Source organism: Quercus lobata, chromosome 4, assembly GCF_001633185.2.
Source record: "Quercus lobata isolate SW786 chromosome 4, ValleyOak3.0 Primary Assembly, whole genome shotgun sequence".
Lineage (NCBI taxonomy): Eukaryota > Viridiplantae > Streptophyta > Magnoliopsida > Fagales > Fagaceae > Quercus > Quercus lobata.
This window is the reverse complement of record NC_044907.1, coordinates 9,704,978-9,731,862: the sequence shown is the minus strand read 5'-3', so window position 1 is coordinate 9,731,862 and position 26,885 is coordinate 9,704,978. Positions and strand designations below refer to the sequence as shown.

Genomic DNA, 26,885 nt, shown 5'->3' with positions numbered 1-26,885 from the left:
ACTCAACAATGTGCTTAGATTTTTTTTTTTTTTTTTTTGAGAACCATGTGGAAATTGAGTTGGTAAAATAAAAAATTCATAAGACAATACTTTATTAGTTTACTAAATGGGTATTTTATTTTGGATTTGATAGTGACTTTAAAAAGTAGAGCCTATAATTTCAGAAGTAACAAATTAAATAAAATAAACATTGGAATTAAAAAAAAAAAAAGTATAGCCTATAGTTTCAAAAGTAACAAATTAAATAAATATTTGAGTTAGTGCAATGGTGCTCTTAAAAAAACATGTTTTACGCCCTATAAGTTAAGAGGTATAACAAATTGAACAATTTATTTTATAACTATAAATTAAACATTGGAATTTAAAAAGAAACAAAGTATAGCCTATAGTTTCAAAAATAACAAATTAAATATATATATATATATATATATTTTCTGTTAGTGCAATGGTGCTCTTAAAAAAAATGTTTTGCACCCTATAAGTTAAGAGGTATGAAAAATCGAACCATGTAATTTCATAACTAATAAATTAAACATTGGAATTAAAAAGAAAAAAGAAAAAAAAGAAAAGAAAGTATAGCCTATAGTTTCAAAAGTAACATGAGTTATAGAATTGTGCTCATCAAAAAAATATGTTTTGCACCATATAAGTTAAGAGGTATAACAAATTGAACCATGTAATTTCATAACTAATAAATTAAACATAAAATATTTAAAAGAAACAAAGTATAGTCTATAGTTTCAAAAGTAACATAGTTAAATAATGGTGCTCATAAAAAAGAAGAAGTTTTGAGCTCTCTGTCGTCACTTTCGACTTTGAGCTCTTCATCGACACTTTTGACTTTGACGTCTCCGCCATTGTCTTCTTCTTCTTTGCACCATGCATAGTCGCCTTGTGGAACTTCAAATCGCAGCGGCACCAATACACCGTCTCACACCATCGGCATTGCTTGGAGTCCTTGCAATGAAACCGACAGTTGTGGGACTCCATTTCCGAATCCTTGTTGAATTTCATCTCACTGCACCGGTAACATGTGAGTAAATTGCCGTGGTGTGAATGGCCACTGCGCTTCGTCGCCTTCAACCGCTTCGTTGCCTTCGACTGCTTTGTTGGTGGCGCCATGAGCAACTGAGTGAGAGCACAAAGTGATCGAGTATGAGAGTAGTGGGTTGAGTTAGGTCTAAATTTGAAAATTGCAACGATTAAATAATCAATGTTTCTCAATATATAATATGGCGGGAACTCGGTTCCTTCCAGATGATGACACATGTCGGCATATTTATGGATCTAGTTTTACATCAAGTCTATTGGCAACAAGGAATTAAGGCCATAATTTAATCAACAAACAATAAAAATCTCTTTTGCACTTTGAGGGTTAAAAACTCAAGATTCTTTGGAAAGAAAAAGGCATAATTTCTATATACTGAGAATGTGTGAGAATTATCTTGTTTTTATTTGGAATACTTGTCACTGTTTTTATTAGGTCTAATTGCTGTTAAGATACTTCAAATTTAAAAAAAAAAAAAAAAATTTATTATCAAATTGATCCCGTTACTTTTCTTGTGTGTAAAACGCGTTAATTTTATTAGTTTAATTTTAATGAGTGGATCATTGTTGCGTTCAAGTTTTCCTCCATTTTAAATGTTCTTACTTATCATCTCTATAATTTCTAAAAGTTGGAACATAATATTTATGGTTGATTACGCTCCCGCTAAGTCACATCAGAGTAGTATTTTGATCTAATTTGGTCCAATTAGTCCATTTGGTCCACATCGATCACTTTAACCCATTTTAGTCTATTTGGTCTATTCGGTCCAATCTGGTCCATTGGGTCAACTTAAACAAATATGGTAAAATATATACTAGTTTTGAGCCATAGCTACCCAATATATGCTTCTTACTCTAAACTCTTCATACTCTGTACCCAGCCAAACTCTCCAATCTCCATGCTATGTGCCCATGGGAGTTTTGTCAATTTTTGTGTAATTACAACCCAAACCCTCATCATCAATGAGAGAACTAAACTGAATGTTCTCACCCCAAGTAGGCCAGTGGTTTTGAAGTGATCCCCATTGCCCATGGAAAGAAACTGAGAAATGGCACTGTTTTCCCATACTTCTTGTACACAATTTGTTTTACACGTACGGTTCAAAAATAATTGGGACCGTGACTTGATGAGGTCATGATTTTAGTTTTTTTTTTTTTTTTTTTGGATTGTGTAAAACAGTTTGGTGTGTAATAAACACAGTTCGTCATAAAATGTGTCCTTTATTTGAATATTACAGATAAATATTTATATGAATTTTTTTTTCCTTTTACTAAAAATGCATGCGTTAAAGGTTTTTATTTTTATTTTATTATTAAAAGTCTACGTTTTATTGTTATCTTTGTACCAAAGTGGAATAAGATGTGAAAAATTAATTATAGGATATTTTTTCATATAGAGTTTTTGAAAGAATATATAACTTATTGTCGAGGGAGTGTTCTAGATTTATCTTCATCAATAACTTAAATATATAGCAAATTAGTGTGAATTAGTGTTTTTTTTACTATTGTCATATGGCAAAAAGTAAAACCATGCATTTAAGTTTTAACAACAATTACATAGAATGAATGTATTACTTCATTTTCCTTTTTGAACAAAATATATTATTAATTTCCTTAGATTAGCAATACATTACCATTTTTCTATAAAAGAAAACTCTTATGGAACTATAAATATACACTGTAGTAAAGAACCATGCTCCAAAATCATCATCAAACAAAAGTAGAAATATGAAGGAACAACATGAATAGACCAAAAGCATCTCATCCTCATTATGAGTTTCAACTTTTTTTCTAATTACTTTGTTTTTTTATTTGTCACTTTGCACCATCAAATGCACAACACCAAAATCAAACAGTTGGTTTTGGCTATGCCATTAGATCAGTTAAAATTGATCATTCTGGTAAGTCATTGACTGCTTCTCTAAGCCTCATTCACAGCTCCTCCATCTATATATGGACCTGATATTCAAAATCCCACCCTCACTGCCAGGTAAAGTTTATTTTAAACTGATTCTTCTACTAATAAGATTGCATTTTTGTCGTATGTAAACTTTTCAGGATAAATGGCAGTGAATAAAATGATATTGTAATACTTTAGTTTTGTCACAATAATACAATATACATTTCCAACATTATTGTGTTTTAACTTTTTTGTTTTTAATTAAAAAAAAAAAATCTTTATTTAGTGGAGGTTTCTTGTCCAGTGGCATTACTAATTAAATATCTTATATTCTAAAGTTAAAAAAATTGTATTTTTTTGAATTTATAAGATCTCCAAGTGCTGATTTTGATTATAATAGTTTTTTTTTTAAACGCCCTATAATATAGATAATTTTTTTTAAGTGTTACGTTAATAATTCTTAAAAATATAAGATATATGAGAATTTTTTTTTTTTAAAAAAAATTTTGGATAGGAGATATATGAGAATTAATATATCATAAGGTTATGAATTCTCACATTCTACGAGAAATGTAATATTTGTGGTATTAACATTTGAATTCTATCAAAATCAAACAAATAGACATAAGTTGTTATGAATTCTCGAAAATTAACATTTGATCCCAAATTCATGCATATCAAAAGATACCCTAATCGGACTTTTTTATTGTTTGTGTACTAGCTAAGTTTTTCTTACGTTTAAGATCTTCCATAATTATTAGGAACAAGTCCTTTTCCCAAAAAAAAAAAAAAAAAGAACAAGTCTATCGTGTAATTTCTAAAATCTTAATAATTCATTTTGAATTGAATGAATTGGATTTTACCATGATATTTTTTTTTTTTTTGAGATCCAAACAATAAAAATTTCATTAATGGCAATCAAACACGTACAAAAAATGGGCCCAGGGAGGTGCCCACATATGGGTTGGCTACAGTATATTATAGGAAATTACACATGCAAGCACAGTGAAGCAACGTAGAAAACTAGTTTTGTCCCTGTGTGTCCATGAGCCGCTGGTATTCTTCAAGCAGTCCACTCGCCATGTTTGCAATCACCTTTGGGTTAGTTTGGTAGTGTTGGAAGTAAAATTTGTTTCTCACCGTCCATATCGCCCATGCTGTGACAGCCCATTTCTCCAACTCCTGTTGACTGAGCTTTCTCTGCATTTGCCGAAATAAAATGAAGAAGTCGCTGGCCACGTTGTTGCACTTCTGAGTTCGGCCACTGAACAAAGCCCGCACATTTTGAGCGAATGGGCATTCCCATAGGATATGGTGCACAGTCTCAGTTTGTTAAAGGCAAAGTTCGCACCGTGTATCCACATTCACTCGGCGTTGATGCAGCTTGTCCCTAGTTGGAAGGCAGTTCGAACAAGCCTTCCAGAGGAACATCCTGACCTTCGGCGGCACTTTCAAATTCCATACTTTGTTCCAGGTTGGCCCATCATCCCAAGCAGCAGAGTGCTCCGCCCAAGTTTGCGTACTGGTGCGAAGAGTGACTCGGTAACCAAGAATTTTTAGGCCGCATTTTCAGTCCATACTAGCGTGTATTGGGACTGCAAATGGTCGAGTGGTATTGTTAGGATCTCCTCCCTCGTCCTCTTGCTAAACATGGCTTCAAGCTTCCCTCGGTCCCACTGCTTGGTGTCTTCGTCTATGAGTTCGCAAACTCTCATGTCCAACGCTGCCTTTGTCAGTGGTATTGGCTTGTGTGAGAACCATTTATGAGTGTACACCCCAATTGTTCTGCCATTTCCCATCCGCCACCTTGAGCCTCTAAAGATTATGTCCCTTGCTACCAAAAGGCTTCTCCAAACAAAAGAAGGATTGCTCCCTACATTAGCCATCATGAAGGAGCTATTTGGAAAATATCGAGCCTTGTATACCTTGTAAAATAGCGAGTTGGTGTCATGGATTAGTCTCCATGCTTGCTTGGAAAGCATTGCCAAATTAAAGGAATGGAGGTCACGAAAGCCCATTCCCCCCTCCTTTTTTTGTGTGCAAAGTTTCTTCCAATTTATCCAGTGGATCTTCCTTTCTTCTTTTGTTTGCGTCCACCAATACTTTGCCAACAAAGAGTTGATGTTATCACATGTGGATTTGGGCAATTTGAAAATGCTCATGGCATATGTGGGGATTCCTTGCGCCACCATTTTAATTAGAACCTCACGGCAAGCCTTTGAAATGAACTTCTCTTTCCACCCCATCACCCGTTTTGTAATATTCTCTTGTAGGTCTTTAAAAGTGGTCACTTTTGATTTTCCACTAGCCATAGGCAAAGCCAAGGTACTTGTCAGTTTGTGTCATTATTTTTCCTCCCAACATCTGCTGGATCAATGTTCTAACTTCCAGCTTTGTATTCTTAATAAAAAACAAGGCCGTCTTTTGGCGATTGACGGCTTGACCCGAGGCTGATTCATATTGGTCCAAAATGTAATAGCTATTGCCATTCACTTACTGTGGCTTTACAGAAAAGGAGGCTGTCATCGGTGAATAGGAGATGGGATAAGCATACCCCATGTTGACTTGACAAGATTCCATGTAACACTCGAGTTTCAGCAGCTTTCCTTAATAATGCCGAGAGGCCTTCAGCACATAGAAGGAATAGATATGGAGATAATGGGTTTCCTTGCCTAATACCCCTAGATTGAGTAATGAAGCCCCTTGGTTCACCATTAATTAGGACGAAATAAGAGGCTGTTGTGGCAGTCTCCATGGCTACTTGCACCCATCTTTGGTCAAATCCCAGTTTGCGCATAATATTCTGCGAAAAATTCCAATCCACTCAGTCATAGGCTTTGTTAATGTCAAGCTTGACCGCCATGTGCCCTTTCTTCTATTTCTCATTCTGTGTAGTAGCTCATATGCAACTGTTATGTTATTAGTAATAAGCTGGTTTGGCACAAATGCACTCTAAGATTCAGAAACAACGTTAGGCAAAATATATTTTAATCGATTTGCAATAACCTTGGAAATTATCCGCGAGACAACATTACCCAAGCTAATGGGTCTATAGTCCGCTAAGTGTGTGGGGTCCTTTTTTGGGATTAGGACAATGTGTGTATGGTTCATTTTCTTCAACATATGACCCGAGTGCAAAACTGATAAAACAGCTTCAGTGACATCATGACCTACAATATGCCAGTATTTCTGAAAGAAGAAGAGAGACATACCATCTGACCTCAGCACTTTTGAAGGGTGCATTTGGAAAAGGGCAGTTCGGACTTCATCAGGAGTGTACCACTGGGTGAGTCTGTCATTCATTTGTGGGGTGACACGTCTTTCAATTGATTGTAAAACACCTTCAATATTGTCTGTTGGGGTTGCTGCAAATAGGTCCTAGAAGTATGATTCAACCACCTTGGCAATACCATCCTCCGTAATGCACCACCTACCCTCGCTATCGAATACACCAGGGATATGGTTTTTGCATCGACGTTGGTTGGCTCGATTATGGAAATACTTCGTGTTCTTGTCTCCGGCAAGTAGCCATATTGATCGAGACCTTTGTCGCTAGAATAGCTCATCCTGGTGAATTAGGTTGCTAATGTCGGCTTTGAGTTCTTTGATCGAGCTGATACAGTTTGCATTATTTGCAAGCAAAGCTCCTCCAATAATTTTTGTTTTGCCTGCAATTGCATGTTAGAGGACCCAAAGACCTCACGGCCCCAATCAACTAGAGCAAACTTGCATTTTTTTATTTTTTCGAAAGGCCTCGCCATTGGATTGCCAGGGGTCACCTCAGCCTCCCAAGCCATTTGGATGACATTCACACAGTCAGGGTGAGTGGCCCATCTCTCTTTAAAATGTTGTGTGTGTGTGTGTGTGTTTTTTTTTTTTTTTTTTTTTTTTTCCTTTCTGGCTTGCCTCTGGGATTGTATGGTGATGAGTATTGGTATATGATTAGAATACGCTGCTTGTAGGTGAGTGACATGGCTATGAGGGAACTTATCTCTCCATTCCATCGTGGCACATGCCCTATCCAATCTTTCCTGCACATAATCATTTCTTTCACGACCATTATTCCAAGTAAAGAGATTACCTCAGAAGCCCAAGTCCACCAATCCGCAATGTAGAAGCGCCGTTTGAAAGTGCTACATTGGGGCCAGTGGTTTTGGTAGTCGACCTTGCTTCTCTTGTGATTGCAGGATCTTGTTAAAATCCCCAAAGCAAAGCCAGGGTGCTTAGTGTCTAGAGTGGAGATGTTTCAAGAGTTTCCATGAATCTTGTTTTCGTTGCTTCTCAGGCCATCCGTAAAAACTTGTCAATCTCCATGGGTTTGCCGGGTCATCCATAATAAGTGCATCAATATGATTCAAGGTAAAAGTTTGGACATGCAACTCAATTTCCTCCATCCATAATAATGCGAACCCTCCACTTCGACGAATACTAGGTACCGCAAACATACATCGATATGGTAAACCAGCTTGAATCTGTTTCATCTCTGATATGGACTGTTTTGTTTCCATAAGAAACAAGATTTTGGGAACTTTTTCTCTCACAAGGTGAGAGAGCACATCCACTGCACGTTGGTTCCGAAGCCCTCGACAATTCCAATTCATGATTTTCATTGTTCTCGGCAGGGCTATCAACAGCCTCCACCGTTTTGATAGTGATATTTTCTGGGTTACACTCCATGGCTTTACTTCTATTCTCATTCTGTTTCAGTTCTTCTTCTAGAGGTAGGTGGTCCTCAGGTTAGTTTCTTTTCAAGTTGCGGCTTGTGGTTCCTCTAGGGTCTGTATGGGTTTAGGTTGTTGTGTGGCGTATTATTTTATTCCCAGAAGTTTTATTTCCTGAGGTACGTACGTGGCTTATGTTTCTTGCCCATGCTTGGTAGTCTCTTATGTGGCTGGTTTAAGTGAGTTGGGAGTGGGTCACGTGCCTTTTGTTCATCATACTTGACTGGCACATTGATGAGGCTTGGGTCCAACGTATCGGATGTAATAACTCCCGACCCATTAATCTCTATTCCCATGATTTCAGGTTGCTTAGTTGTTTGCGAAACCGGTCATATACCCCTTTCCCATCGTCGGAGGACCAACAAGGTATTGTCGAAACTCCAAGCATCGTTGTTCATTACCCATGTCAGTTGAAACAGCCCCTCTCCCACGTCCACAATCCGCAAATCATTCCCTAGTTTCCACACCAACCGTAATAGTGCTTTTGCCGCTCTCTGGTTGTATGGACGAGTAGTAAGGAAACGGCCTAATAGGGTGAGGGAATTGTCTTCAATGGTTTACTCTCTACTGGTTGACCGAATGTGCACTACTTTGCCTTCTTCCTTCGTGAGTTGAATGTTTTGTAATCTTTCAATGAAATCTTGGTCCATGTTATGTTTTTGCAAGTCCACTGTTTTTACACAGTGGAAAGGAAAGCTCACCTAAGAGTGAGAGAGAAAGCTCCTACATAGAGGAGAAGTGGATATCCTGTTTTAACGTATATAGAACAGGGGAAAGGAAAACTCACCTAAGAGTGAGAGAGAGTTTTTCTTTACCATGATATTAACATCAAATAAAAAGTTTGACTTTTTTATATAAAAAGAGTTGATCATTACTATTTTGCTATCCATTTAAATTATTGATGTTGTGGTGCTATTTACTATTTTCAAAATAAGTGAATAGAATTAACCAATTTCCACTGATCACTTGCTCTACTTCTATGCAGCTTTCAAACAAAAGATAGATTAAGAATCAGAATCACAGATTCTGACCAACAAAGATGGGAGATCCCACAAGACATCATTCCCTTGCCAAACCAAACTCACCATTCACCTTTAGACCTTCTAAACCCACCACCCCAAAGCCTCAATATCTCTGACCCCAACTCTGACCTCATCTTCAACCTCCACAACACCACCCCTTTCGGCTTCACTGTGGCCCGACGTGTCCAACTCCAGCACTTTCTTGGTCTTCAAGGATCAATATCTTCAACTCTCTTCCTCACTTCCACTAAACAGGTCCTCCTTGTATGGCTTGGGAGAACACACAAAGAGCAATTTCAAGTTGATTCCTAATCAGACTTTTACGTTGTGGAATGCTGACATTCCTAGCTCGAGAACCGAAACCAACCTCTATGGTTCCCATCCCTTTTACATTGATGTCAGGTCGCCTACCACGGATGGAAAGGTGAAAGCTGGAACTAGTCATGGAGTTTTACTACCAAACAACAATGGCATGGATGTAACATATAGTGGTGATAGAATTACATAAAATGTCATTGGTGGGGTTCTTGATTTGTACATTTTTGCTGGGCCATCCCCTGAAACTGTTGTCCAGCAATATACAGAGCTCATTGGCTGCTCTGCAACAATGCCATATTGGTCATTTGGTAAGTTATTCAATTAAGACTTTCTTTTGTATCATTGTTCATCACTAAGGTATCCTTTGAAAGTCTGTGGACATAATTTTTGTGCCACAACTTTGATGTAATCGATTGTGAGTGGTAAAAGAAAAGGCAGGGATCCATGTATAAGCGAATGTCTACTACTCACAATTGACCACATCATAATTGTGACAAAAATTGTAACATAAAGTTGTGATAATTGAACTATTACAGTTATTGAGGTATTTCTTATTTTTAAGTATACTTTAGATATCCTTAGGCTCTTTGTTGTAATTTTTCTTGCGCATGCTTTATTGACGTGGCCTTAATTTTGGGTTTGGTTTCCTTTCCTAACAATTTGTTTGTGAGGTTAGACTTGAAGATTTTCACTTTTGGTGTGTCATTCTTGTTACTAATATATAATTATCTTGATTTTAGTTCTTAATTCATGCTTACTTATATATGTTATATTATGTAAAGGTTTTCATCAATGTCGATATGGCTACAAGAACGTTTCTGAACTTGAAGGAGTGGTTGCTGGGTATGCAAATGCTAATATACCTCTAGAAGTAATGTGGACAGACATAGATTACATGGATGAGTACAAGCTTTTCACACTTGATCCTGTCAACTTTCCAGCTGACCAAATGAAAATTTTTCTCGACATACTTCACCAAAATGGTCAAAAATATGTTCTCATTGTTGATCCTAGTATGTGGTAGTAATTAAACACAATCTTTATTTTCATCAGCAAGAACTTCTACACCTTTGTTCTTCTAGCTTCTTTGGTTGTTGTCACTTATTAAAATATAATTTGTGGTACCATTTTAATTAACTATATTTTGAAAGTACCTAATAATTACTCATCGTTCATAGGTATTTAGGTAGATCTTACTCATATGTATGGAACATACCAGAGAGGTTTAGAAACTGATATCTATCTAAGATATGATGGTTCACCTTACGAAGGAAAAGTTTGGCCCGGGCCAGTTTACTTCCCTGATTTTCTAAATCCATTGACTAAATATTTTTGGGGTGGTGAGATCATATGATTCCGAGATGTTGTCCCTGTTGATGGTAGTTGGCTGGACATGAATAAGATTAGCTAATTTTGATACTGCTCCTGCCACTCCAAATTCTACTCTTGATGACCCTCCTTACAAAATCAACAACTATGGCAGCAAGCGGCCCATCATTAGCAATACTATTCCTCCAGCAGCCTTGCACTATGGCAACATTGCAGAGTATAATGTCCATAACTTGTTTGGACTGTTAGAAGCCAAAGCAACTTTTGTTAGTTCTAGAAAGTACACAGCACACTGAACTGGAAACAATGCTGCTAATTGGAATGATATGGCATACTCAATTCTTTCCATTTTAAATTCTGGAATTTTTGGAATTCCAATGGTTGGAGCGGATATATGTGGCTTTCTTGGTAATACAAATGAAGAACTCTGTCAATGTTAGATTCAGGTAACATTTTTAGGCACTTCAAAAAATGAAAAATCTCATAAATATTGGACCATTTTGTTTTGGTTTACATAGCATTTGCAATCAACATCTATCTTACAAGTTTTAATTTTTTGCTATACAAAAGGACTATATCTTTCTACATCTAATACCATTTGTCAAAAGAAGAAGCAAACTTTGAAACTTGCAATTGCTATATATTGAATATACAAGACAACATTCACCATGGTAACAATATAGGAGATCATAAAAACTAGTTCTTTAAAGTGTGTGAAATTTGTTAGTATTATGGCTGTGAATATGCAATATAATTTGCCTTTTTTTTCCTTTTATCAAAGCTTATTGAGAAAAAAAAATGTCCAAGGGCAGCTAAGAGCCTTTTATCCCTTTTCAAGGGATCATTCCGACAACCACTGAAATCCTCAGGAGCTCTATCTTTGGGAATCAGTTGCTGCATCAGCCAGAAAGGCACTAGGACTCTGCTACTGTCTGCTCCCTTATTTGTACACTTTGATGTCTGAGGCACACACAAAGGGGACCCCGATTGCACGGCCTCTTTTCTTCTCATTCCCTGAGGATGTCAACAGTTTGAAGTTCACTCACAATTCCTACTTGGGAAAGGTGTGTTGGTGTTACCTGTATTGAACCAAGGAGCAGTTTTTGTTGAAGCATATTTTCCTGCAAGGAACTGGTTTGACCTCTTTAACTACTCAAATTCAGTGTGTGGATTCAGGAAAGAACATCACACTTGATGCACCACTTGATCATATAAACATTCATGTTCGGGAAGGCAACATTTTGGCCTTCCAAGGAGAGGCCAATACAACCCATGAATCAAGGAAGACTGAATTCCAACTCTTGGTGGTAGTTAACAATAGTGGAAATAGCACTGGAGAAGTATTCTTGGATAATGGAGTTATGTGGAGATGGGAAATGAAGGAGGCAATTGGACTCTAGTGAGGTTTAATGGAGGGGTAGTTGGGAATAATGTATTAGTTAGTTCACAGGTTGTGAATGGAGAATTTGCTCTAAGCCAAAAATGGGTCATTACCAATGTGACTTTCATAGGCTTGCAGAAGCCTGGTAATGGAACCAATGGGCAATTTAGTACTGTAGAGATCACAGCACTATCACTTCCACTCGGACAAGAGTTTAAGCTAGAGAGGAGTATAAGTTGAGGTGAAGTACTCTCAATTTTGTTTCAATGAAAGTACTCCCACTTAAATAAAATGCCTAATAAAAGATGGGCTTCTCAATGGAAACAAAATTTTTTGACATGTTAAATCTAAGATATTGCACAATCTACACAAAACATATATACCACTTAAAAAGCAAAAATTACTAGTTCAAAGACTACTCCTGATGTATTGATCTAATGATAATCTTTGTTTAAATTTTTACTTAAGCAAGCGATCACCATGTAGTTAAGAACTTGAGATGATGATTCTACATGCATCATTTTTGGTTGATTGATTTGGCTCGTTTGCTATTAATGCTTATCTAAAGAAAAGAAAAACCCATTTTCAATCCTCTTCCAAATAAAATCGTGTACACTATGTTTACATGTATCAATATTTATGAGGAGAAATCATTCAATCCACTAGCACGAAGGTTTTAATAGAATCCAATGATCATGAAATTATTCAGTCCTACTAGAGGAGTCATCCCATCCAAAGATATCATATCATTTGTTTTAATTAAATCTAGGTCACCACATCCCAAAAGAATAATTGTAACTCACACGATTCCTAACAGGAAAATATAGGATTCAATTTTGATTTTTTGGATTTGGACTTAAACAAATTTGACAAAGGTAAGAACCAATTGTTCTTCTTTTCATACGATTTTCCGGTGCCAAATGTGGTGGTGACAGAATGGGTAGTGCTATGGAAAGGACTATCTTGATATTGGTTATGACATACAAGGGGGAGATGGAGGAAAGAAAGGCCAATGATAACATCAATAATTCTAGTACTACAACGCTTTATCACACCCTTATATACAATCATCTTATATGGCTAATTGTTAGCGGCGGAGAAAAAATGGTAATCTGTGTGAAAGTAAAAAATGGTGTGGTAATTATTATAGTTCTAAAATAACTCATGATATCATTCGTATATTCAACTCTGATTTTTTGGGATTCTCTACCAATCAGATGGAATGGTAAGATGGTGGGGGTGATGAATTCCTATCCTGGACTCCTAGTGAACCTTTTTTTCTTCTTCTTCTTTTTGTTGGGTGGAGTGATAAAGATTATTATTATTTTTTTGTTGGAGTTAATTAATTTTTTTTTAAATGTCACGATATTAGTGAATGGGGGACCATTAAATATTGCTGACATTTTGACATACGTGTATTGAATAATTTCTCTCATTTGCCAATTTGGCTTTGACATAATTAAATCTTTCCTTAACTATATCTAGATTTAAAAACATAATTTTGATCATGATAATAGCTTTGTCAATTTCTCCTATATGAAACTCTTCTTTGACAGTAGGTTCTTTAACTAATTCAATTAATAAAATCTTTTATTTTCAAATAAGAAATCTATGATTTAAATTATGTATATATAAAATAAATTTTAATTAGTATCTTAGTTTAATAATAAAGAAAAATTTTATTAAAAAAAATATTTTAAGCCAATTTTCGATCTTAGTTTTGAAAAGCATAATTTTCAATTTTACTAATTAATGTTGGTAACCTAACAAATCAATAAATTAAGCATTCCACTCTCAAATGTAACTTTCTTTCTTTCTTTTTTTATCATTCTCAAAAATAAAAATAAAAAATGTAACTTTTTAAGGCCACAAAAGGTGAGAAATTATGAGCCAATAACTATTGCTCTTTTATCATCAATCATGACAACAATGTTCTTCTCTTAAAAAAAAAAAAAAAAAATCATGACAACAATGTTGCCGGGTCTCTGTCAGTAAAGCTCACCAAGCTTCCCTACGATTCAAGAGCACACACATCACATGCCTATTTCGAAAGCAACCACACAGAAATATTGTCAGATTCCCATCATTGTCTCGTTAAAACCAAAAAAGAAGAAAAATTAAGAAAGAAAAAATTGCAGCACAAACATGTGTTCCAATATGTGTGGACCATCTTCTCCTACTCACGCACCCCACCACGCGTGTCATCCCACTTTCCTTGTCAAATTACTGGGCAAAATTTGCCAAATATCATGTTTTTGGTTAAGAAAGTTAATTAATTAGATAGACTATTTTGGAACTCGAGTTTGAGCTGGGACTCGAATTCAACAAACTTGAGTTGAGTTCTAATAAGGATTGATGCATACAGCTTAAAACTCGAGTTTGTCAAAGTTCAAGCTCCAGCCCAATCTTAAGTTTAACAAATCCGAGATCCGAAGAGAGTTTACACTAATTAACTTTCGCAACATGGTATTTACCAAAAGAAATTTCTAGATACTATTTCAAATTTTGCCCAAATTACCGTTATTACCCGCCATCTACCGGTAAAAAAGGAAGAAAAAATACACAGCTTATTCCCAACCACGTCTTTTCCACTTCAAAATATCTCTCTCTCTCTCTCTCTCTCTTCTATGGCTCTCTTCACTTCCATCTCCACTCCACAACTCTCCGTCTCCGTCTCGATCCACCGCGGCGGCCGCCCTTTAAACAACCGCGGCCGCCTTTTGTATCCCTGTGCTTCTTTGAGCTCCTCACCATCATCATCATCATCACCATCTTCTGAGTCAAAACCATCATCACCAACAAAAGAGAGTACCATACTTTCATCTACCACTACTTCTTCATCAAAACCGTTTGTTGTTGAGCCCTCTAGACCCGCAGACTCGAACCTCAACTACGCCCTTGCAAACCCAAATGGCAGCCCGATCTTCCGGTTTGTGAAGGGTGCTGAGTCCAACATTGAGAGGGTATATTGCTAATTCACCACTCCTTTTTTTTTTACTTGTTTTTTTTTTTTTTCAGTTGAATTCCAATAAATAAAATAAAAAATAAAAAAGAAAGAAAATTTGATCTTAAGGGTAATTGTTTTTAGGAAAAGTTTGTGAATTCATGAAGCCAGTATAGGGTATATAGAAACTAGTAGCCATTTATAAAATTATTGGAATTGGGAAGTGACTGATTTGAATAAGATGTGTGAAAAAAAAGCTGTTTATAGTGTTGGGTTTTTGCAGGTTAGTTGCTTGACTGATTGCTGCTGATAAATGATGTAATGAATATAGTTTTACTGTCTAAAAATAAACAAAAGTTTTGGCAAAGCCGGGGAACAAACTTGATCAGTCACTGTCAGCGTCTCAGCACACCCTTCTTGAATAACTGAGATTATAATGTTATTGTAATTTTAGTTGTATTGGTACATGTTATTGGAATGTCTACCTGTGATAAGTTCTTTGAAGATATGTCCTTATCCTAGTGAATGACTTAAGTTCCCTAATCAGAAATCATTGTAATGCTAGTTGCTGCTCGCTCATATGGTCCTTCACTATGTCAATATAAGTTATCCGATGATATATTAGAATTACTCTACCAAAGATTGAGGTTTGATGTATAATTTTCATATATGGCTTCAGATTATGTGATCAATGAAAGGAAATTTTTTTTCATCAATTTAAATATGCAGAATTGCACACTATAAAAAATCTTTCCCCCCTCTTCTTTTGCCTTTGTTGAGTTTTGATGAAGTATCTATGTCAAACTAGTAGTGAACTTCTTCTATATCTTTTCAGATGTTTTATGCATATTCTAATCTTCTAAAAGCATTTCTTGCTTGTTAACTTCTGAGCAGACAATTTTTGACTTCCGCTTCTTGGCACTTCTGGCTGTTGGAGGCTCATTGGCCGGTTCACTCTTGTGCTTTCTGAATGTACTTTCCTTAACCCTATTCTTCAAAATAAATTACGTGACAAACATTATGTTTTGTCAGCAATTTGTGTAAATTTATTTGCTCTTGAGCTTATGATATACGATGGTGATGGTGATGGTGATGGAGGTTCTGGAATTAATTTGGTAGTAAATCAAATTTTGTTGAAAATATTTCTGTAGATTCTACACTTTTGTATGTCTCTTAAACAAGTCACATAGTCTTAATTGGAAGTTCTTGATGACCAAACATAATGACATATCAGATATCTTATGCCTTCGAAGTAACCAACAGAAGAATAAGCAACTCTATTGATTTATAGACATGAGTAATCAAAACATACGAATGATGCCACTGTGATTCAGCATTCTCGGAATTTGTTGTAGACAACTCTGATTCTTCACTGCTGTTTCATTTACAAACAACATTTCGTCTTTCGTTTCCTCAATTTCATGATTCAAAATTGTGGTAAGTGTAGTAGCAGAAGCAAAGGCAATAAGATTTTTCTATAATGGCCCCTCAAACTAGTTGGGTAAGTGTAGGACACTATTCACCAAAAATCATTGGGAAGTTAACTATTCACCAAAAAATTGTTGGGAATTTTACTTTGTGCATAGAGTTATTATAATTCAAATTCTCTGCTAACAATTCCTTGAATAATCCTAAAAACCTGAATTTGTTGCACACCACAACGATTCATTTCCAAGGCATGATACTAGAGCTGTGTAATATTTTAGGGTTTTCTTATAATTTATAGCAGGGCTTGCATACCCGAAACTTGTCTAATTATGTAAGGATATCCATTCAAGTCATACATAGATATTTAATGAATTGCTGAAATTTAGATGCTATGATGCTAATTGTATCATAACATTGGATGTAATTATGTATTTTGTTGTATATATCTGATTACTTTAAATGTTTTTAGGGTTGCGTTTATATTATAGAGGCATATAAAGTTTACTGGTCAAGCTGCGTCAGAGGGATTCATTCAGGACAGATGGTTCTACGACTAGTTGAAGCTATAGGTTAGATTCGCAGGAATTCCCTTCAGCATAATTTTTGTATTATTACTTTATATTATTGGAAGTATATTCTCCAATTATTTAGTTTGTTTATTGAAGAGTGTGTTTCAACATCATTTGTAACATGAATTATACATGATGTTGTCTTGTTTCTAAAAGTTATGTTGTTCTTTCTGCTGAAGAACTCTTTCCACCCACTTACATTTTGGCACAAGCATTGGTTACCCATCCATTCTTAACAATGTAGCTTTCTTTTGGAAACAAAATGATGTGAGAAAATGCAACTGATGCAGATGTTTATCTTGCTGGGACTGTCATGTTAATATTCGGTATGGGCTTGTATGGACTATTTATCAGTAATGTGCCCTCTGATGTGCCTGCTCCTCTTGATCGTTCCCTTAAAAGCTCTTCTTTGTTTGGAATGTTTGCTCTCAAGGTAATCCTAATTCCCTTTAAACAAAAGCTACTCTATTTGCAATTCTCTTGCCAAGATATTTTCAGCACTTGAATGCATCAGACTCAATGAGATTGGTAACCAGGTGATGTAAAAGTGCTCTTTCCATCCTATTCATCAATACCCATGCTTCTTAACTTTTAATTTCCTGGTTAGAATATTAAATCTGACTAGACTCAATTGCATTATGCTTCATCACATGAGGCAGAACAAATAGATAATTTCATTGTGATTAGAACCCATGGAGGATGATATGCTTAGTTTTCTTAACTGATCACTTTCCAAAACATTTACAATAGAATGTAGAACTTGTGTTTATATACTTACTTACATGCTTTTCTGATCTCCTCCCATTAGAACATATAAGCTTTACCTAGATGGCCTCCCCCCCCCCACATTTTTATAATTGTTCTCTTCCTCTAATTTGAGCTCTTAAATGATTCTTATCAATTTGTAGGAGAGGCCTAAATGGATGAAAATTAGCTCACTTGATGAATTAAAGACAAAAGTGGGACACGTTATTGTCATGATTCTTTTAGTTAAGATGTTTGAGAGGAGCAAGATGGTTACAATCTCCACCGGTATGGATCTGTTAAGTTATTCTGTATGTATTTTCTTATCATCTGCTTCTTTGTACATCCTTCATAATCTGCACAGACCAGAGTAGGGATTTGAGATATTTAATAGGAAAAAAAAATGTAATATTAGTTTATGCCTTGGAGCAGATGTTCTTGTTCCAAAAGAATGCTTATGGAGTTTTTGGAAGCTTCTTCCTGATAATTCTTACAAGAGTTGTATGACTCCTCCGTTTTGTATAGCACTTGGGAAGTATATAATCACATTGTGGATGGTTTTGCAAAAGAACATAGCTGCCGTCTTATGAAATACAATACATAGCTAAAATTATTTCAACAGAAATGAATACGAATTTCATACAACCAACTCAGCAGATGGGCCACTTTTCTTTATTGACCTTAAATTGGTCGGATATATAGGATGAAGTGATTCCTGGAATGCAAATGACTTATCAGAGTACAAATAGACTCAAACTACAGCAAAGAGTACAAGCTTCACAGCAGATATAAATAGAATGCAACATTGAAACTACACCAACATAACTAGCAGTAATCTAACAACAAGAAAAGAAACCAACAAAGCTAGCTACCTTGGCTCGTATTGACGAAGATAGAACTGGGTATGCTAAGATTGCTATATTGTCTCCAAGTTTGTGTAGAGACCTTCAAATCCTGCAACATGAGATTCTATTTCTGATCACTTCCTTTGAATGTTGAAGCATAGACTTCTTCACATTTATGCTAGCAGAGTGACACCGATTCCTTTTCAAATCATATGATGAGAAAGGAGCTCATATACATGTGCATGGCAGTTTCAACATAATAGTGTACCAGCTAAATGGATCTAGTTTAAACTTCAATGATTCAATTTCTTTGATGAAAAATTCGTATCAACTTAAGCCAAATAGCTAGCAGGATTTCTAATCTCGTGTCCAGGTTGCTAGCAAAAAGAATCCTACAAGCACACATGAAGAAAAGTAGGCATTTTCGCTGCTGCAGACTTGCAGTTGTTGCATTGGAAGTGATTATAAAGTAGTAGTAGCACTAGGGAAATACAGACAACTACTTCCCAGCTATTGACTTATGGAAAAATTAGCACAATTAACAATTGGCTTATAGTGATTAAAAAAAAAAAAAGGCTTATTGGGTAAAGTATTGTGCATTGCACTAATACAATTTTACTTTCCAGATATTGACTTACGGAAAAATTAGCACTATTAACAATTGGTTTGTGGTGATTTAAAAAAAGGCTTATTGGGTAAAGTATTGTGCATTGAACCAGTACAATTTTACTTTTCCAGATATTGACTTATGGAAAAATTAGCACAATTAACAATTGGTTTATGGAGATTATAAGAAAAAAGCTTATTGGGTAAAGTATTGTGCATTGCACATTTGCACTAGTAGAATTACATAGAGACATAATGAAATTTGGCAAAACAATACCTTTGCGTTTGCCGGGAGTCGAACCCGGGTCTATTGCTTGGAAGGCAATTATCCTAACCGTTGGACTACAAACGCTTGTTGATGGGGAAGCCATAAATTATAAATATCTTTTTTTTTTTGGTTCCAAATAATAGCTTTATCCTATTTTTTTACCATTTCTGAGATCATTATTTCCCCTTTTTGTTACCACTTCTGAGATCATTATTTTTTATTTTTTTACCATTTATGAGCTCAATCTCAATATTGCTCCAATTGCAACCAACCTGTGCATGACACATCAAAATCAAACTTACCATTATAAAGATCTATATGGAATTACTTTGTGTAATGCTAGATGAACATTTTTTTAAAGGACAAACATTAACATTTTCTTGTCAGAGTTATACGCATCTCTGGCTTTTATTATATTTATGGTGCGTCTTAAAAAAAGTATAGATAAATCTATACTTTTTTTAAGATGCACCATATGGAACTTTTGTGGGTGAGGCTTACAATTAAGCTTCTACATATAAGTTAGATATATCAATGGAAAAATATAATATAAAAAAAATTTATAAAATAAGAATTTGGCTTCTCACCATAAGTTAAAGTAGAGATGACAATAAAGTGGGATGGAATAGGGTTATTGGATCAGGGATATTACTTGTTTTTGTCTACTCTATAAGGCAAGATTGGGGCAAGTCGGGTTTGGGGTTAAAAGCATTTTGTAATTTTTAATAAGGTGATTTCAACATTAATTAGGCTACAATGAGAGAGAGAGAGAGAGAGAGAGAGAGAGAGAGAGAGAGAGAGAGAGAGAGAGAGAGAGAGAGAGAGAGAGAGAGAGAGAGAGAGAGAGATGTTTTGAAAATGTTTATCTTTTTTTTTTTTGTGTAAACTTTTTCTTTGTTTTGAAAATAGTAAACTTTTATTAATACCAGCACTATTGATGAAATATTATTTTATTAGTGTTGGACTTGGTAATTGTTTGGTTTAGCTTATTTTTATTTTAGAGTATAATATACACAGTAATGCCTCACTTTTTTCCTAAGGAGTAAGGAACAACTATACTTTTATTCGATTTATTTTTAAATAAAATAAACTAGTAAACATAAAAATAAGTTATTTTAAATGCACACCTATATTCTCAAATCCCTCTCACAACATTTAGCATTTTTTGACATTTTTATGCCAATCATCCCTAAAACTTATGGGATATGCCATTGTATTAAAATAGTCTAGTTAATCTTTCCAACCATTTTTTATTACACTTCTTCAAAACCTTATTCTCTTGTTAGGATAATTTTCATTTAAAATCAAATGATCTATTTGATAATTCAGATTAAATATTATAAATTCAAAAGTCGAGTATCAAGCTAATTAAAATTTTAAATTTAATTAATTTTATGTACACTATTGAACCCATAAAATATAATATTAATATTAATCTTAAAATGAACATGATCTTTCTCCTATTTAGTTCATCATTTCTAAAACGTATTTTCATTAAGGGTAAATACTTTTTTCTTTTTCTTTTTCTTTTTCTTTTTTTATAATTCAGATAATATTATTAAAAGGGGAGGCCTAAGCCCCAAAGAGGACAAAAACATAAGGAGAAAACCGGCCCATCAACTTTACTACAAAAGACCCACTAGAAAATGAAATAGATGGGTTGGGTTAGGTTAAAGAAAAAGATGCTCCTTATCAAAAAAAAAAAAAAACGCTCAATAGGTTGATCATATTGAAATAAGTTTTCAAAACATAATCTTGTATAGATTTTAAATGTGAAAGATGAAATTTAAATAGTTTGCAAATGTATTTCTTTTTATAGTGTTTGTTAAAAAAAGAAAGATAAAATCAATTTTAAAAACAACAAAAAACATTTTATTTTAAATAATAATAAAAAAAGATGTATTCAATTTTGAATTATGTTTACACAGTAAATTTGAATAACCATTTTTAAGTTTGGTTTTCAGAAAACAATTCACCTAACATTTGTTTTCCCCTTCAAGAGCCCGACTACAATTTGTTTTAAAATGAGAAAAACAGATTTTTAAAATGACTAACCAAACAAGCCGTAAATGACTCATCAAAAAGCAACGTTATTTTGCTGCCTTTTTTTTTGGGACGTCCAAAACGACGTGCTTTGGTAACCCCCTCTCTCTCAACTGGGACTACAATTCCTGATTGTTCACATTACAAGGACAGCTTCAATGGTAAAAATGGTAACTACAAAAACATTTAGTAACATGCACATAACCTGTGTTGTTAAAACTCCTGAGTGTTCTGTTTTTATTAAAAAATCTCACTTTGTACAATGTTCTTATCGCAAGTTTAGTACAACAATAACAACAATAATAATATAGCCTTTCTCCCAAATTTTTTTGGGGTCGGTTATGGATTCTCAACAAACTAATTAGGATCAGCCACATGTAATATTTTCAATTGCATGTTTAATACTTCATATTGTTGGGTTCTTTCTCCATTGGGTTTTTTCAGTTTATTTACTTACTCTATATTTTCTTTGTGTTTGTGTGTAATGTACTTCTTGTTAAGTTGTTATAGAATTGATTTCAATTTTCAATCTTTATTTAAATAAAAATAGGAGCTTGGCCAAGACAGAGCTTACACCAGTGCTATGTTCACCTTCATTTGTTTGCTATCTTCCATATACTTCTCCTCATAGTTGCGTCTTTGACCAATCTTCTTTTTTCTTTTCTTTTCTTTTCTTTTTTAATTTTTTTAATTTTTTATTTTATTTAAAGAGCAAGCTTTTGTTTATATTAGAAACTGCAGCTTCTATGTTTGTTTGTTTGTTTGTTTTTTTTTTTTTTTTACTTGTGTCTTTAAATATTTTTTTTTGAGAAATGATATGTCCACAATATTTTCACAACATTTTTACAATAAATCTTAAGTGGTAAGTTGTTACTGGTTGTTATTGTTAGAGCAAAAAAATAATTTTAGTATTAATTTCAAATTTGAACCAATAATAACTAACCACCGATGATTTGTTGTAAAAATGTTATGGATGTAGCATCTCTTTTGTTTTTTTCATTCCCAGACTCCCAGTTGCTCTCTCTCATTGTATGCTTTGTGTAGGTTGATCTTTATGATATGTTGCTAATGAACTAATTTTTAATATCTAATCATGCATTTGCTACTTTACTTTGACAATTAAATTAGATTATTTTTCTTTATATTCTTTTTTCTATATATTGATCTTACTTTTCAAGACATTTGAGATGTATTGGCAAATTCAACATTTTGATTGGATGGCTCAATAATAATGACAAAATTTATAGCCAACTTCAGGATGAAAATTGAATGATATGCCTGCAAAATTAAAGTGGAATGGAACTTAGAATATAAAAAGGTAAGAATTTATGCTTACATGTAAAGTTTTAAAACTTCTAACACATTTGTGAACATCGATATGTGTTTTATTCCAATCACAATCTTCAACAAAGTGAAACTAATGTTGTATAGAAACAAGATCATACCCTGGGTGAATATTGTTCCATGAAATATACATGTAATGATGTAATGCATGCAAAGTTTCTGGTCTCTTTCTTAAGGGGACCAGACCTTAAAGAAATCGATTTCGTGTAAATGACTAAGATGATAATTTTATACAAAATAAATCAGTTGCTTACAAAGAGAGGATCTTGCTAGCTTCAACACAGAATGAGATTATAACATTGCTTCATGTGAAACCAAACTGATTCCTCACCCATTATTTTACTATAATTTGGAATGTGCTTGCCATCTTTTCAATTTGTCTTGTAAACCACCGTTGACTTTTGTAGCCGTTGATTTCATTGCTTTTATATTCCTTAAACTCTGTCTAATCTTATCCATGAAGAAATGAAGACTTTGAGGAATTTGTTGAACTTCGAGGAAATGAAGACTTTATATATATATATATATATATATATGGTTTGTTAAACTTCGAGGAATTTATGCAACTTTATATATATATATTGGAATTCATGGTTCATGGCTTTCATTCAATAGCTGCATAATAGAACTAATGGAAAAAGTTGCAGTTTTTAGATTGTTAATACCTTATCTCTGTTTGATAGCAAGATGGTTTGTTTCTAATGGCGTTGCACAGTCAGTGAAATGTCTGACATCTGATCAAGAAACTCTTATCAACTTCAAAAATGGTCTTCAAGATCCTGAGAACCATCTTTCATCATGGCAAGGAAGCAACTGCTGTCAATGGAGTGGAATTAGCTGTAAAAATAGTACAGGAGCTGTTGTTGCAGTTGATCTTCATAACCCACATCCATCTGGCTATGATTCCTCTGGCAGGTATGGATTCTGGAACTTGAGTGGTGTGGTTAGACCTTCATTGATGAAACTCAAGTCTTTGAGATATTTAGATTTGAGCTTCAACACCTTCAATGGCATCCCAATTCCTATATTCTTTGGATATTTGGAGAATTTGCAATATCTTAACCTATCAAATGCTGGGTTTAGTGGCAAAATACCTCCGAATTTGGGAAATCTCTCTAGCTTGGAGTATCTTGATCTCAAGTTTTCAACTTTAACAGTTGATAATCTTGAATGGATGGCTGGTCTTACCTCTCTGAAACATCTTATGATGAATGGAGTTGACCTTTCAATGGTAGGATCAGACTGGGTAGGGACATTACAGAAGCTACCAGTTTTGATGGAGTTGCATCTATCTTCTTGTGGTCTATCTGGTTATATTCCTTCACTTGCCTTTGTTAATTTTACTTCCCTTGCTGTGATAGATCTTAGCTTTAACATGCTCAATTCAAAGATTCCTGATTGGCTTGTAAATATAAGTACTCTTGCATATGTTGACATTAGCTCCAACAAATTGTATGGAAGAATTCCACTTGGTTTCAGTGAGCTACCAAATTTGAAGAGTTTGAATCTTGTATTGAATAGCAATCTTACAGCAAGTTGTTTCCAACTATTCAATGGAAGGTGGAAAAATATAGAAGTCCTTGATCTAGGTTACAATAAATTACATGGGAAACTCCCTACTTCCTTTGGAAATTTGACATCTCTCACTTATGTTGATCTCTCTGCCAATAATATTGAGGGTGGCATTCCAAGCTCCATTGGTAAACTGTGCAATTTGAAATTTTTTGATCTATCTTTTAATAACCTAACAGAATCTTTGCCAGAAATCCTAGAAGGAACAGAAAACTGTCTATTTAGAAGTCCTCTGCATGGTCTACAACACTTGAGATTGAGCCTCAATTACTTTCATGGTACATTACCAAATTGGTTGGGTCGGCTTGAAAACCTTATTGAACTTGATCTTGGATATAATTTGATTCAAGGTTCCATCCCTTCTTTTTTGGGGTCATTGCTACATCTTACTCAATTGGGACTAGAGGGGAATGAACTCAATGGGACTCTCCCAGATAGCTTAGGACAGCTTTCTGAGTTGTCCATTTTTGATGTTTCCTACAATCATTTAACAGGAATAGTCACTGAATCACATTTTTCAAAGCTCACTAAGCTGAAGATCTTGCACTTGTCTTCCAATTCATTCACTTTGAATGTTAGTTCCACTTGGGTTCCTCCATTCCAAATCCGAAATCTTGATATGGGTTCCTGCCATTTGGGCCCTTCATTTCCAGCTTGGCTTAAATCACAGAAGGAGGTCATGTATCTAGACTTCTCAAATGCTAGCATTTCTGGTTCCATACCAAGTTGGTTTTGGGAAATTTCTTCTAATTTGTCGCTTTTAAATGTTTCCTTCAATCAACTAAGTGGTCAATTACCAAATCCATTAAATGTTGCTCCGTTTGCAGATGTTGATTTGAGCTCCAACCTCTTTGAAGGACCCATTCCTCTTCCAGTTGTTGAGATCGAATTGCTAGATCTCTCCAACAATATGTTCTCTGGTCCTATACCAAGGAATATAGGTGCATCCATGCCTAATCTAATCTTCCTCTCTATTTCAAATAATGAAATAATAGGAGATATCCCTGCTAGTATGGGAGATATAAATTTGATTGAAGTCATTGATCTTTCGAGCAACAACTTAACAGGCAATATCACAGCAAGCATAGGGAATTGTTCTTTATTAAGGGTTCTAGACCTCAGTGGCAACAATTTATATGGGGGAATTCCATACTCCTTGGGACAACTAAAATTGCTTCAGTCACTTCACCTGAGTGGCAACAAGCTCTCTGGAGAGCTCCCTCTGTCTTTTCAAAATCTGTCAAGTTTGGAAACTTTGGATCTTGGAAACAACATGATGGAAGGTACCATTCCGCCGTGGATTGGAGATGGTTTTAGATATCTTAGACTTCTCAACTTGCGTTCAAATTCATTTTCAGGAGAACTTCCCCCTAAACTTTCAAATTTAAGCTCATTGCAAGTCCTAGACTTGGCAGAAAACAAGTTGAGTGGCACAATTCCTGTTAGCTTTGGTGATCTAAATGCTATGGCTCAAGTGCAAATCAGAAACCAGTATCTTTTCTATGGCAAGTACAGGGGCGTCTACTACAAAGAAAGCTTGGTTGTGAATGTGAAAGGCAATGCTCAAAGGTTCAGCAAGACTCTTTCCCTTGTGACTAGCATAGACCTTTCTGGAAATAACTTACAAGGAGATCTTCCCCAAGAACTAACAAAATTAGCAGGTTTGGTGATTCTGAACTTGTCTAGAAACTATATCAGTGGCCAGATTCCTGATCGTATTTCAAATTTGCGTCAACTTTCATCTCTTGATCTCTCAAGTAATAACCTTTCGGGTCCGATTCCTCCAAGCATGTCTCTGTTATCATTTCTGGGGTTTTTGAACTTGTCATACAATAACTTCTTGGGTACCATTCCTTACACTGGTCATATGACAACTTTTGAAGCATCATCTTATGCTGGGAACCCGGGCCTTTGTGGTGCTCCACTGGTTGTAAAGTGTCCAAGTGAAGAAACTCCTGTAGGGGGATCTATTGAAAATTACAGTGAGGACAAACTCATTGATACTTGGTTTTACTTGAGCCTTGGGCTTGGATTTGCAGCAGGTATTCTAGTTCCTTATTTCATTTTAGCAATTAGAACATCTTGGAGGATTGCCTACTTTGCTTTTGTTGATGAAGTTGTTGACAGATTATGCTGCATGAGACTCAGAAGAACAACACATCTTGGAAACAGAAGACGTCATCTGCATTAGTTTTATTGTACTTTTTAAAATATACCAGTATTATGTATGTGTGATGCACGGTTTATCATATTTATCATAATCTTGTCTATAACTTTTTTTTCCATTGTTATATATTTATTGGTAGATGATTTTCATAACATAGACATTAAATAAGAGGTAGAATTGTTCATTATAAAATTTTCCAACTTTGTTTCTGATATAATTTCTAAATTATTGAAGAACATCTCATTTATAGTTATGATAGGAAATATAATTTCCCTAATTAGAGTTTGACTAGTTTTAAGTTTAAATTTTGTATTATTATATTTAATTGTTGATTATTGATTTAATTAAGTGAATGTAATGGTTAACTTTATTGTACTATAAAATTTTCAATGTCCTCTGTAATCTGTATAGCCATCTCTATTTTATTTCTTACTCCTCTAACCATTTTTTATTTTGCAAATAATAGTTATTGTGGGGCCCAATAATTTAAGGACCAAGCCCAATCGCTCCTGGAAAATCCGAAGGCCCAATCCGAGGAGAGATGTGGCCCAAGCTCTACATTACCGAGCACAAAACAACTTTGGAAGGCAGCCGAGGACAGTTTAGTCCTCGGCAGATCCAGAACCCCATCGGAATT

General features: G+C 34.9%; 2 protein-coding genes, 1 non-coding gene and 1 pseudogene across 3 annotated transcripts; 3 read left to right on the top strand and 1 right to left on the bottom strand.

Annotated features, from left to right (window-relative positions):
• The first annotated feature begins 1,232 nt into the window (after nucleotides 1-1,232).
• On the top strand, nucleotides 1,233-11,958 carry LOC115984555 (annotated as a pseudogene).
• A 2,332-nt stretch (nucleotides 11,959-14,290) lies between these two features.
• LOC115987635 lies at nucleotides 14,291-17,959 on the top strand. Its single transcript, XM_031111223.1, has 5 exons — nucleotides 14,291-14,681; nucleotides 15,557-15,634; nucleotides 16,560-16,659; nucleotides 16,950-17,092; nucleotides 17,568-17,959. Exons 1-5 carry the CDS (start codon nucleotides 14,346-14,348, stop codon nucleotides 17,775-17,777), a joined length of 867 nt encoding a protein of 288 aa, XP_030967083.1. The 5' UTR covers nucleotides 14,291-14,345; the 3' UTR covers nucleotides 17,778-17,959.
• A 1,175-nt stretch (nucleotides 17,960-19,134) lies between these two features.
• TRNAG-UCC lies at nucleotides 19,135-19,206 on the bottom strand. Its single transcript has one exon. It is a non-coding gene; the product is annotated as a tRNA-Gly (tRNA).
• Nucleotides 19,207-23,140: 3,934 nt separating this feature from the next.
• Nucleotides 23,141-26,272, top strand: LOC115984554 (receptor-like protein EIX2). Its single transcript, XM_031107587.1, has one exon. It carries the CDS (start codon nucleotides 23,141-23,143, stop codon nucleotides 26,270-26,272), a length of 3,132 nt encoding a protein of 1,043 aa, XP_030963447.1.
• The last annotated feature ends 613 nt before the right edge of the window (nucleotides 26,273-26,885 follow it).

Bases quoted from the DNA above. Each gene is read 5' to 3' on its own strand.
- LOC115987635 (XM_031111223.1), top strand. From the start codon at position 14,346: ATGGCTCTCTTCACTTCCATCTCCACTCCACAACTCTCCGTCTCCGTC. The intron at 14,682-15,556 runs GTATATTGCTAA...ACTTCTGAGCAG, and splicing joins CTGAGTCCAACATTGAGAGG to ACAATTTTTGACTTCCGCTT. The intron at 17,093-17,567 runs GTAATCCTAATT...ATCAATTTGTAG, and splicing joins TTGGAATGTTTGCTCTCAAG to GAGAGGCCTAAATGGATGAA.
- LOC115984554 (XM_031107587.1), top strand. From the start codon at position 23,141: ATGGAAAAAGTTGCAGTTTTTAGATTGTTAATACCTTATCTCTGTTTG.